The sequence below is a fragment of the Camelus bactrianus genome, chromosome 14 (genome assembly GCF_048773025.1).
Source record: "Camelus bactrianus isolate YW-2024 breed Bactrian camel chromosome 14, ASM4877302v1, whole genome shotgun sequence".
Lineage (NCBI taxonomy): Eukaryota > Metazoa > Chordata > Mammalia > Artiodactyla > Camelidae > Camelus > Camelus bactrianus.
Genome location: NC_133552.1, coordinates 13,419,310 through 13,431,895, shown reverse-complemented (window position 1 = coordinate 13,431,895; position 12,586 = coordinate 13,419,310). Strand labels below are relative to the sequence as shown.

The 12,586-nt window shown below is 49.2% G+C and overlaps 1 protein-coding gene across 2 annotated transcripts in view; it reads right to left on the bottom strand.

Annotated features, from left to right (window-relative positions):
- Nucleotides 1–443: 443 nt before the first annotated feature.
- Nucleotides 444–12,586, bottom strand: part of TMEM272 (transmembrane protein 272) — a 76,530-nt gene continuing 64,387 nt past the window's right edge. For both annotated transcript variants that reach the window (XM_074378113.1, XM_045513975.2), the window contains exons 4-6: nt 10,041–10,100; nt 6,753–6,835; nt 444–3,123 (exon numbers count right to left, since the gene is read on the bottom strand). In XM_074378113.1, the coding sequence (XP_074234214.1) occupies nt 2,761–3,123; nt 6,753–6,835; nt 10,041–10,100 (506 nt within the window). In that variant the 3' untranslated portion in view covers nt 444–2,760. The remainder of the gene's footprint in view (nt 3,124–6,752; nt 6,836–10,040; nt 10,101–12,586) is intronic.

Sequence of the window (12,586 nt, the reverse complement as noted above, 5' to 3'; positions counted from 1 at the left end):
CTGCCAACAGCTGTGCTGATGCCCATGATTTTCTCGCAAGCTCTTTCCAACTTTGCCAGGGCGCTGTGAACAAAGCCTCGGAAGCCCTGGCATGGGAGGTGCCCGGGGCCCGGATCTCTGCTGCCCACAGGCGAGAGAGAGGCAGTGATGTTCTCCCTCACGGTGGAGAGGAGGCAAATGTGCAGCCTCCACGTCTCATTTTCTCTCCTCAGCCAGACTCCTCATGTAAGTCACTCACAAGGCCACCAGCAAAGTGTCTTAGTGTCACTCTGAGGTGAGGAGAGTGCTGAGATGCACCTGTCCTCACCGCATTTATTCTGTCTTCAGAACCCCAGAGTCACCCTCCATGGGAACATCTGGACATGTCTGTCACGGCACAGCTGTCACCCCTCCCCTCCCCTCCCCTCCCCTACCACAGGCAGGCAGGCTCTCCAGTTCCGGCACTGTGTGTCTCAATGCAGCCTCAGAGTCACTCCCAACCCAGCGGACAGCCATGACTCGAGCTAGCAGGAGAGAGCAAAGCTGCTTGCCAGCCTCAGCAACAGCGTGCCCAGGCCAGCGGTGTGGCCCCTGTGCTCCAGGGGGAGCCTGCCTCTGCAGGGGGGTGCCAGGCTGTGAGCACGGAGTCCGGCTTTTCCCTCTCTCTGTAGGCTTGGCTGACTTTTTTAGGCTGCAGCCTGGACATTCTTTTCAAATTTCCTGCTCAGGAGTCAGTGTCTGGGACATTAGCGGATATGTGGCCTGGGTTGACCTTAGACATGGGTTCCATTGGCTTTCAGCTGTGTTCACTTGTGTCCAAACATTAGCTTAGTAACTGGGAGTGACTGGCAAGTCATCACCTGGGGAAAGCAGGGTGAGGGCGCCCATGGAATACCTTGACTGCCCCAGAGTCTGAGCCTGCAGACCTTCCCTGGCCCCCATCACGGAGAGGGCAACGCTGGGGCACAATGAGAATGGCATCAGGCATCACAGATGAGGGCATGATCTGCAAGTTGCAAACCCTCTGATCTTCCATGGCTCTAGTGAAAAGGAAACCAGAAAGTACCCAGAGGGACAGGGGCAGGATAAGGGCTATCCCCCCTTTGCCCAGCAGAGGGCGCAGCCAGCACCTTCTTCTCACCTGGGAGGAGACCAGGACCAAACGTGACTCCAGGGGACAGATGCCTCCAAACTGAATGGTGACTTTCCATGGGACTTATGGGTCCTTTTCTCTTAAAGCCATGAAGAGGAATAAGCCTCTCTTGGTTTGAGCTGACAGTTCTGATAAAGGAAGGTGCCCCACACTGGCCGCCAACCGCACGCACGTGCACACACACACACACATGCAGCCCAGCTCCATCTGAAAATATACAGAGGCTGTGCATGTGGCTGGGATAGAAGTACAATTACCCCAGTGCCACACTCCCCCGGGCACTGCCCCTAGAAACACACATGACAGTCTTCATCCAAGATTCTAAGGTGTAGCCCCTTCCCTGCCGCCCAGGGGCTGACACCCTGACACAGCACCACAGCTCCCAGGAACCTCATCTCACAAAAGCGGCGAGAGGGCATGACAGTGGTGGCTATCATAGACATACAGTCATCACAGACCTCCAAACAAATGGATTTACAGAAGCTTTCCAAACCCTAACCTGCTGTTAAGTAGATTTGCTCCTGTATAATATTTAAACTCAGGGACCAAAAGCACCTACATTAATGACACTGCATGCAGTCTGGTCAAAACACACAGAACTGGTTTATGCCATCAGCGAATCAGAGAGATGTACACAGATAAGCAGGGAAAGAAGCAGACTCAAGGCCATGCAAAGAATCAGCGAGAGTACCATTCAGAGCTCACTGTGACAGGAATGCTCTCTCTGCGATGCCAGGCAGGTGGGCCGGACCACAGCCCGGACGGGAAATCTGCTTACTGACCTTGGCAGATTTTATAACTGTCCTTGGGATACCTGCCACCTGTCAGAGCGAACCCAGCTGATCTGGGGTTGGGAGAATGTGCTTCTTAACTTTCCCCAGAGGCAGCTGGACTCATTAAATAAGAGCACCTTTCTCCTTTTCATAACAAAAGCCGCCCTGGCAAGTAAAGCCAAGATGTGTCTGCGCTCTTTCTATAACTTCAAGGTTCCCTGGAGCTGAATGACAGCCCGGTGGTAGCAGCGGTAACAAGAACAAACTTCGCTCTCATCAGTCACTGGAACTGCAACGGTGATTTGAAAAGCTCTCCCATTCTTTGCCTCGTCCCCTTAAAAAAAAAACAACTGTGAAAACGCTTATGAATACAAAATCCTGGCTCTGAAAAGAGCAAAAGGGCCTTTCCCAGGTCCAGGCAGGCAAGCGCTTCTCTAGTCTGCTAGAACACTCAGAGCATTTTGGTGGTTTCTTAAATGCCTGCAGGGAAGGTTTTATTGCCTTTACAGCATGCCTCTCTTCTGCAACAGTGTGTGTATTTGTGCATGTGTATATGTGTATGCATGTGTATTTTGCATGTGTGTACATGTGTGTGCATGTACATGTATGTGTGCATGCATGTTTGTGTGTGTGCATGTGTGCATTTGTGCGTGTGTACATGTGTATACGTGCATGTGTATTTGTGCATGTGGTGCGTATTTGTGTGTGTGCACCTGCATGCACATTTGTGCATGTGTATATGTGTGTATGTATTTGTGCACATGTATGTGTGCATGTGTGTATTTGTGCATGTATGTGCATGTATTTGTGTGTGTGCATATGTGTGCCTGCGTGTGCCAGGGAGGGGGACACTTTTCAGTCTTCCTCGGCCACAGACCTCCACCTGGACCACACATAGACACAGCTGCTGCCCAGGACGAGTAGGACCAGCACGGTGTGGCTGAGCACGAGGACCCCTACCGCAAAGAGGTACAGGGTTTTGTCACAGTACTCCTGAGGCTGCTGGAAAGGGGGAATGAACTCAGGCAGGTAAACAGAAAAGACCCAGTAATTTCCCAGAAGGAACCAGAGGAAGAGGAAGAGGCTGAGCAGCAGGTGGAGGTAATACTTGTGCGCGTTCTGCCTCCAGGGGTACTCATCATCGTCATCGTCATCGATCACCACGGCCTTGGACAGAAGCCGCCTCATCCGGGTGGAGTCGTACAGCAGGAGAGACACCTGGGTTGTGCGGGGAGCCGGAGCCGGGTTGGAGGGCACAGCGGCAAAGTTGGGGAGGGAGGGGATGGAAGGGAGGAGAGAGACAGAGGGGGAGATTTACTAAGTGCACTCTCTGCAGTTGGAAATGCCACCAAGGAGTGAAATTTCATTTTGAAGAGTTAGAACTGGCAAGAATGAAGGCATCAGTCCTTAGCATCCTTGTGGCTTTTTTTTTTTTTCCAGATGTGTCAGTTGCTTTGGACAAGGGATTCATTGACTGAAAGTCATCCCTGCATCCAGAATTTCACGATTGCTCTGGTTTGCTTCCTTGGCCTTGAGGTCAGTTCCCTGGCCTCTCTGACCCCAGGGACCTGCCCTTCCTCCTCCCATGACCACCCCCTGGATGTGGTCGTCAGCTGGAAGTGCCCTCCTCCCTCCCCCGACCAAATGTCAGTTGTTTAAGCGGCTTGGTCTGTAGCATCTTGTTAGGGCAGCCCGAGCTGACTAGCACAGGTACAAAGTTCTGTTAGGTATGTTGCCTTATTTAAAACGACCCTATGGGATGCATATCACTTTCTTCACTTTAGAAACAAAGGAACAGAGAAGCCCCAGGCTGGCCATTCCAACAGTATGGAAGGTAGAGATGACTCATCCAGGGAGGGCTTCCTGGAAGAGGGGGTATATTCCAGACCCCTGTGAACAGGAAGAAGTGGGAAGGGGAATCCCCTTTGGAATGCAAGTGGCCTGGCAAAGGTGAAGGGTGGTGGGTTCAGGGAAGAGGAGAAAACCGACTGGAAAGAGCAGGGTGGCCGAGGAGGGCTGGGGAGTCAGGCAGGCGTGGGGTGCACACAAGCTCTGCCATTTACTCCATGTGAGTAAAACCCAAGAGAAACCACCCCTACGCCTCGTTTTCTCACTTGTAAGCTGGAGCTGACAGCACAGCTCAGGTGTAGGTACTCAGCACCCACTTCCCTTCCTGGCAGGGCCCCATCCCCTGGGGGGGATGTGTAAGGAGGGTGAATCCCAGGGCCTGCCCTCCCTGGGGGCGCTTCCCCATGCTCTGGGCACACCAGGAGCAGTCTGGCACCCAAGGTCCAGGGACCGGGACTGGTCCATGGGCACGTGACATCAGGAGAGAGGAGCTCTCTGGGGTTAAGTCATTTCACAGCTGGTCCAGGAGCAACTGTCCGGGTCCTGCTGCCCAGGCTTTCTGGAACAGGCTCTCTGGTCCCTTCCTCTTCCATCAATCTTTGGCATTGTGAGTTCTTCTACTAATCACCTCTTAGGTGAGCCAGAGCTGATTTTTTGTTCCTTATATTCAAAAAGTCCTTTCTGATAGAAGTACCTGCCTCAAAGGGGTGTTGGAAGGACTGAATGAGTTCACAGTAGGGGCCAGACCCTTAGACAGCACCTCATGGGGTGGCAGCAATTATCACTAAGAAGTGGGATCTTGGAAGATGAGGTGGAGGGTGAGGTAGATAGACGGCCGCTAAATCAGTGTTCTGGGAACTTTCTTCCAACACAGCCTTCAATAACAAGTGCACTCTACATCATGGGCTAGTAGTTGGGCGACAGTGTATCCTCACGGGCTCAGAGAAGTCCTGGTTTATGCTGTGTTTGCTGCATGATTATTATTAGCACCCCCTTGTACACCCAAAAGTGTCCCAGTTGGGATGAATAAATTACATGGTCAACTTCCCCAAACACACATGTGCATCACACAAGACTTGCTAGGCACTCCAATATTGTCTATTCTGTTTTTTTTAAGTGGTCACAACCTAACTAAATTCATTTCATGCTCTTTTAATGAGTCATGACTGTCAGTTCTCTTAGGTAACCCTGGGAAATGTCCACTCACTCCTCCTCCACTTTCTCTTCAATAAAGAGCAGTACGGTGGTACCACAGATGCACTGCAGAAAGGATGCCAGGCATCACTATGCAATGTTCTGAGGGGGTTAAATAGGAAACACTGGCCTCACTAGGAAACCTCTCTGTCTGGGGATTCTAGAAACCTGTTTGCTGTTGCTCTAATGGTTATGGACTCACTGTGTATTACCTCGCTGTGATGGGCACACAGATTTCATTTGGCTTCAAACAGTTTTAGATTGCCAGGAAAAAAAAATCAATGCTGTTTATTAGGGCCCTGGCTTGTCCATTAAAATAAATTACCTTTGGGTTCTGGGCTGGCTTTCATAAAGGAAAAATTCGCTGTTACTAAGAGGAGCAGACCCCATGGACAGTAACATCTCTAAAGGAAAAGTTCTGCCTCACAGCCTGATTATGAGATCGTCTAGTGAGAGAGGGTGGGGCAGGGGTAATTACTGCTGAAAACTCTGCCCTTGTTTTGGGCATCTCTATGGCATTCAGTCCATCAGAGCTTTCCCCTAACACTGTGGGGCCACAGGGGATACACAGCCCTGTTGATCCAAGAGCCTCTGGGTTTCCTTGGCGCTATATCCCACTGGGATGTTGTTAACAGAAAGGATCACATGTATTTGTACATTCCAGAACACTGCCCACAAGACCACCGCCAAAAGATGAGGGCATTTAATAGTGAGGTGATCTCAGACACAGAAGGCTCCAAACACTTGCTCCAAATCATACATGTTTCCCAAGACAGAACAGAGCTTGTGGCTACTGACTGTATATGAGAATAGCCATCTTGAAGACATTCCTCTGATGTCTCAGACCAACATCGTGACCAACGCCACTGGCTAGCCTCTTTTGAAGAACTCAAGAATCAGAAGAAAGCTGACAAAGAAACCAGACAGTGGGTCCAAATGAAATTTGATATATGACACTCTTCATTCTGTTTTTTCTTGAGTTAGCCCATCATTTTTATGAAACCAGTTTGGAAAAATGGACGCGTGTTTTCTAGCTTTTGATACAGAAAGCTTTGAAATGGGCTTAGATGGCTGGGAAGGGTCATTGATAAATGAAGGCAGACCTAAGATGTTTTAGACCTAAGGCACTTTCGGCAGGTGTGATATTTCTGTGGGCCAGGGATTTTGAAAACTTAATTGCAGGTTATGTGGGAACCTTGGTATTTCTTCTTCCATCACTTCTCCTGTTTCGACATATGTCAGCACAACCCATGAGCCAATTAGCTCCCTCTACTGACATTCGCTTGAGAGTCACAGAGAGACAAACATCACTCCCAAACATCAGAGTTGAACGTTCAGCTGATGACTACAGCTGATGAATTCTATGCTAGTCAATTGAGAACTAGGAACTGTGGTTAAAAACATAAATAAGAACTGCTAAAATCAAACACATTTTAACCAGATGCAAACGCTACTGCCCTCCACAGGTAACATTTTCAAAAGAATCACAGCCCAAGGCCGGGATTACACTGGCTGAATTCAATGGTATGATTAATTGGCAGTCTTCGACTCCTCCGTATCAGCGGTTGTCAGACCAATGCCACAGCTTGGCACCTTGAACTCAGGGCAGCAGGAGGGAGGCTCTGAGTGAATACTCCTCATCTGGAAAAACCCAGGTCTCCGCGGTGGCCTCAGGATCCACCCGGCCCCGTCGTTTCAACACCCCTGCGCTTAGAGGGGAGCTGTTCTGTGAGTAGCCAACAAGCAAAGGATGCCTGTGAGTTAAATTCCAACAAGAACTACAAACAACTGATAAATAGTCTTACCTTTAAGGCCCCGATGATCCCACCCACCAGCAAATATAGAGGGATGAGGGGCTGTATGGGACAGTCCTCCAGAAACTTCATTCCTGCAAAGGGGAGAGAACAGAAGACTGAGAGAAATTCAAGAACACAGTGTCAGCTGGGAAAATGAAGTAAACGTTTTACCAAAGCCAAAATATTAATCACACAAACTGCAGCTTGAGCTCCTGCTTGGAGAGCCCGCTCAGTCTCATGAGCCACCCAATCTCCAGGATGCTTAGTGGACCGAATGGCAGTGCATCAAACGTCAGACAGAGCTGGGATCAGACGTCACTGCACCGTCTGGGCACTAACTGGCTACAGGTGTGCTCGCTCTTATGACAAGCCAGTGTATGACAACCCATGTTTTTAATGATTCATTTGACCAGAGCTTCCAGGTCCTCTTTAAGGATCCATTTGACCAAGGATCCAGTTTAAACGTCCAGGTGTGCGATATGCTTAAATAAGATCCAAGTCGCTTAAATAAGATCACATTTCCAAAATGCATCCACAGTTTAATGGAAGGCCCCCATTTACTTCACTTCCAGGGTCCACGGGGCAGAGAGGAGCCAGCAGGGAACCTTTCCTTCACGTGCAAACCCTCTGCTGTATTCGTCTCCAGTGATCAATTTACTCACCTGACCCCAAGCTGGGACACGTGTTTGCTGACGTACCCTTAGCCACCATATTGGAAAACTATCAGATCCATTGCCTCAGACCCACAGCCTTTCTTAGGGAAATTTTTCTCCCTATAGCAATGCTTTATCTCCATTTCCTAGGTCCTTGTGTCTAGGCATATTTAACCAATGGTGACATGATATATTATTTAAAATCTAAGAAAGAAATGCCTATCTCCCTCAGTGACCAGTCTGGCTCAAATGACCAGGCTTCGGGTGGGTCCTAGCACATGTCTTGGCTATGCAGCGACACTGACGATTCAGAACATGCCTCTCCTTTTTCCAGCCCCTTGTGGGGACCCAGGGCTGTGGGACAAGTTCCAGCCAATGGACTGTGGAATACTTTGGGGCCAAAGAATTTAAAAACTGACCCATTGAGACAGGAGGGAAGGGGGCAGGGCACAACCACTGAAGGAATGACACAGAAATTGAGGACAGGACGAACTGGTTAGAACCAAGATGGCAGAAGATTCGACTTCCAGTAGACCTTGAGCCTCATGGTGCGCCCACAGGTGTCATGACAGGTCCTAGGCTGACCACGAAAGGACAAAAAGTAGGTGGGGGCCCAATTCCTGGAAATCCCTACCCCTTCCCCATAGTAGTTGAAATAATCTTCCTGCTCATTAGCATGTGCAATTAACCAGCCCTAAAACTAACAACGCTGCACCTCATGGTGGCTCTCTCTCTTGCCTCCTGAGATGCTGGCACTCTGTCTGTGAAGTGTGTACTTTTACTTCAAACTAAACACCCTACACCTCTCGGTCTCTCTCCCTCTTACCTTTTGAGATGGTCCACATTCTGCCAATGGAGTGTGTATCTCCTAAGCGGCTCTCCCTTCTGAGTCAGACGAACTGCCCTCTGCTGTGGAGCGTGTATCTCCCTGAATAAACCTGCTTGCACTTTACTATGCCTCGCTCTTGAATTCTTTCCTGCACGAGGCAAGAACCTGCTCTCTGGCAACAGCATGATCCTTGTTTTCCTCCCCTGCTTTGACCACCTGGACTCCAAGGGCTGAGATGATCAGGGCTCAAGACTGAAGCAGCTGAGAGTGTGATGTCATCGCATTGACTCGAGGAGCCCCGGAGAGGCCCTTGATCCACACTGGAATTCACATGAGCGAGAAATAAACCTTGATAGTAGTAAGCCACTGAGATTCCGGGACTGACTTGCTCCTGCAGCATAGTTAAGTTACCCTGGCCAACACGTTTGTCAGCAGAACCCAAGAAAGGGGATTCTCACTGTAGAACTAACATCTTCTGTTTAAATGACACAAAGTTTTTGCTTTGATTTGACATTTTACTTCCCACGAAGGCCTTGGGACTTAAACAAAGGAAGTAAACCATTTTCCTATGACTACGTTATTTTCCATGGAAATTAATAAAAATTTCCAAGTATAGAGAGACCTACAAAGTCAGGGCCCCAGAGTAAAACCAAATATCCTCAGCCTATGGAGATGTTTCTAGACACCCCTGATGTTCAGCTGAATCCGTTATTAGCTGGAAATACTTTCCAAGTCTCAAGACAACCTTTTCACACAAAGACCTTTAAATATTTGATGCCAAAGTTGTTGGATAGGAACTGCCTTTCCACTCAAAGCCCAGCTGTGAGATGCACATGAGTAACGACTCCCACACCTGCTCATTCCTAGTGAACAGAACCAGCTGCTGCTCACAGGAGTCAATCCGCGCACAGATGGCTTAAAGGGATCCTAATAAATTCAGTGGAAGTGTCCTCCCCTCTGTGTTCTTCGTGTACTGCTAGGACTGACTTTTCCCACCACGTTTCCTTCCCGTCTGACCTGTAGTATCACAATTGCTCTCTTCAGGCTTTAGAATTTCTCCCCAATACTGTTGGTAAAACTACCAGACATAGTGATTTGGGGCAGGGGGAGAGGGGCAATCAATATTATGGAAGTTTAAAAATTACTTTGTTTTAATTGTTTAATTGTTTGAATTATTTAATGTAATTTGTTTAATTGTTTTAATATTTTTGTTGTGATAAGACAGACATAACAAAATATGTTGCCATTTTAACCATTTTAAGTGTATAATTCAGTAGCATTAACTACACTCACAAACATGCACAACCGCCATCACTATCTATTCCAAAAGGTTTTCATCACCCCAAATGGAAACTCCAAAACCATTAAGCAGTAATTCCCCCAACATCCACTTTTTAATATCACACCTACAGGAACTGGCCTTGACCATAGCCCAGGATGCATTTTCACATTTCTCATGACAGGCTTCCACCTGGGGACATGCGGGCTGGGAAGGGTCCTTCGGAATTCACTAGCCCGGTGGCTCCCAACCTGGGCAAGAGGTACCAGAATTGTCTGGGGACAGATTTTTAAAAGCAGATGTCTGTCCTTACCCCAGACATGCTGCACCAGTATTTCCCAGGGCAGGGCCCAGGATGTTTTAAAATGTCTTTTTAAAAAGTTCAGCAAGTAATTCTGTGCAACTAATATGTGTCTGAAAATCATCGGACTGTCCAGCAAGTCTCAGCGCACATTTTACATTTAAAGCTGCAGGGCCTTGGTCCCGTGGCCACAGTGGCTGACCTGGGGCGCCCCGCAGCTCGGCAGCCAGCTCACCTGTGAAGGCCATGGACAGCGGCAGCGCCAGGAAAGTGAAGAGCAGAACAATGAAGCAGGCTGTAAGGAGAAGGAGGGGCGCCGGGTTAGAACACGGAGACTCTCGTTTCCTTTCCCCTGCAGTTGACTTACACATCCTGTGAAGGCTGACCTTCTCTCAAGTCAGCAGATGGCAGCGGGAGGTCACCGCTTGCCTGGGGCTTGCGCAGGAGTTGTGGGGGGGGGGGTGCAAACCACGACTTGCATCTCTGAGAGGGCTGACTGTCTCTTCTGATCACGCTGCCAATTCTAAGGCCCAGATTTCCCACGCGACCTCTCCGAAGTCTGACCAGCTTCTGGGAGTTGGTAAGCTGCTGCTCTACCAGTGCCAAGTTGCCAGGAGCCACCGGCATTCACGCCGCCAGGCAGGATCTACCCCGGGCTTCCTGGGAGCCTAGACCCCCGCAGGTGGCTCTTGCCTTCCCTGCACACGGTGCACTGACGGCTCGCTCGATCACTTACAGAATTTGGTTGTATGCCCCATAGCATATATTAGACAGTCTCCTAAAACTTCCTACCGATACACAGTGGAGCAGAGCTCTGAACTGACTTGGGGTCTTTCTTCCTGCTCACGCCACCAATTCACCCACTGCTGGTGGGAAAGGACGGGGTGTGGGAGTTAGAGAGAACTGCGGCCCACTCCTAGCTGTCACTCATGAGCCGTGCGGCTTTGAGCAAATTAGCTGGCCTCCTTGAAGCCTCGTTATCCTCTTCTGGAACATGCGTTAGCAGACGCACACAAGAGCTCGGTGTACGGCACCCATGACGAGCAGGCAGTCACTTCCCCTGGTTGGATCTTGGTTTCCCTGTATGTTACATGCCCTGCAGAGAGAGGTTTTGCTTGGCCAGAAATTTTTTTTTTTATTATGAATTTGAATGCCTTTTGGTTAGGCCTACACTCCTGTTCCCACTTTGAAAGTTTAGACAGCATCAACATTTATGATTTCTGCTAGGTCCTGATGCCAGCCCTGAGAGCGGAGAGAGGGTCTCTGAAGTGATGGCGCTGTAGCCTCCTGTGTCCACTCCGTGCTCTCTAAGCAATCACTCCACTTTGTTCCCGTCTCCCCACCTCCCCCCCAGCCCCGTTCTCCTATGCAGTTTATGTGCTCCAGCACAAGCTGACTCCCCCCCAGGCTTTGGAGAAAGCCATGAGGTTTAGCCCTAAGTTACCAGCAGAGCTGCACTCATTGGATATGTTATTGGTTGGTAGATGGGCTCATGGCTCATCTGGGGTCAAGGATACTCAAAGGGAGACCGACTGAGAGAAAGGAAAAAAGCTTTCTCCCTCTTCCAATAGAATTTCCAGGAACAAGGCTTCTCTCCCTCTCTGGACGTTGGAGAGGAAGCAAAGTGCTCTGGGGGCTGTTGGTCACCATCTTGCCACCACGAAGGGAAACCAGCCTGAGAATGAGGCAAAGAGGAGAGGCAACAAGCAACCAGCTCCTCGGTGGCGTCTGTCACCCACTGAATCACACCGCCCACGAAGCTAAACTACTCCTGGACTTTCCCTTGATATGAACAGATAAATCTTTCATTATTTGAGCCACTTTGAGTTGGGTTTTCTATTACTTACACTGAACCCACTTTAATTAGTTTAAATTACAAGGTCCACTCCAGTTTCAGATGGTCAAAGATCTCAGGTTTATTTGTGAATCTCAGTCATCTCCAGAGGAGGAAAGATCTAAGGCTGCAAGTGTTTGCACCTGGGACCCCGACAGTCACATCACCAAGTCAAGCTCTGACCCTAATTCTCCAAGCAGAGCAGGATGGATGGGGCAGGGTACAGCCCCTCGCCTTCAAGAGGCCCCTTTAAGGTGCCCTTCATGTCAATCTTGACCTTCACCTCCAGGAAATACAAAAAAGGGAGGGGGGCAGGCATGCAGACTGATTTTGCCCCAATTTTCACTCTTTTCCTCTGAATTAGCTGGAATATTTATTGATTATCAGATTATCTTCCTGGACACACAACCCAGGCAGTCCCACGGGGCCCTATGTTGAGGAGGACCTTGCTTTTGGTTTCATGCTCTGTTGCTGCTGTCTTGAGTGTCTTATTGAATTTTTCTTTGAACTTGTATTTTGTAAGTGAGTTTCGATAGGTCAACAGAGCATGTGTGTTCTGCTGTCAGACTTTGGAGAGGTCACGGGCATTCAGGAGGACTCAAAATGAATACAAGGTAAGTGTTATGTCTTCAACTGAGTAAGCAGGGACGCTAACAACCTGGAGAGGCGAACTTTTTCATCTGGACCAGGACTTGCTTCAAAGAAGGCAGTCGTGTTCAAAGTAACAAAAATGACCAAGGAATCCACTCATAGCCTTTCTTACCCAGGACACTTCCCTGTTTCAGCGAACAGCTCCCCCCACAAATGATGACTCAGCAGAAAGGGAAAGACAGCCCTGATCCGTTTCCTTTCAGCCCTTCCTCTCTCATCAGTCAGCAGAAGGGGCAGAGGAGGTTTGGTAGGAAGCACACATGTCAAAAAGCGAAATGAAAACTGTAGCATTAGTT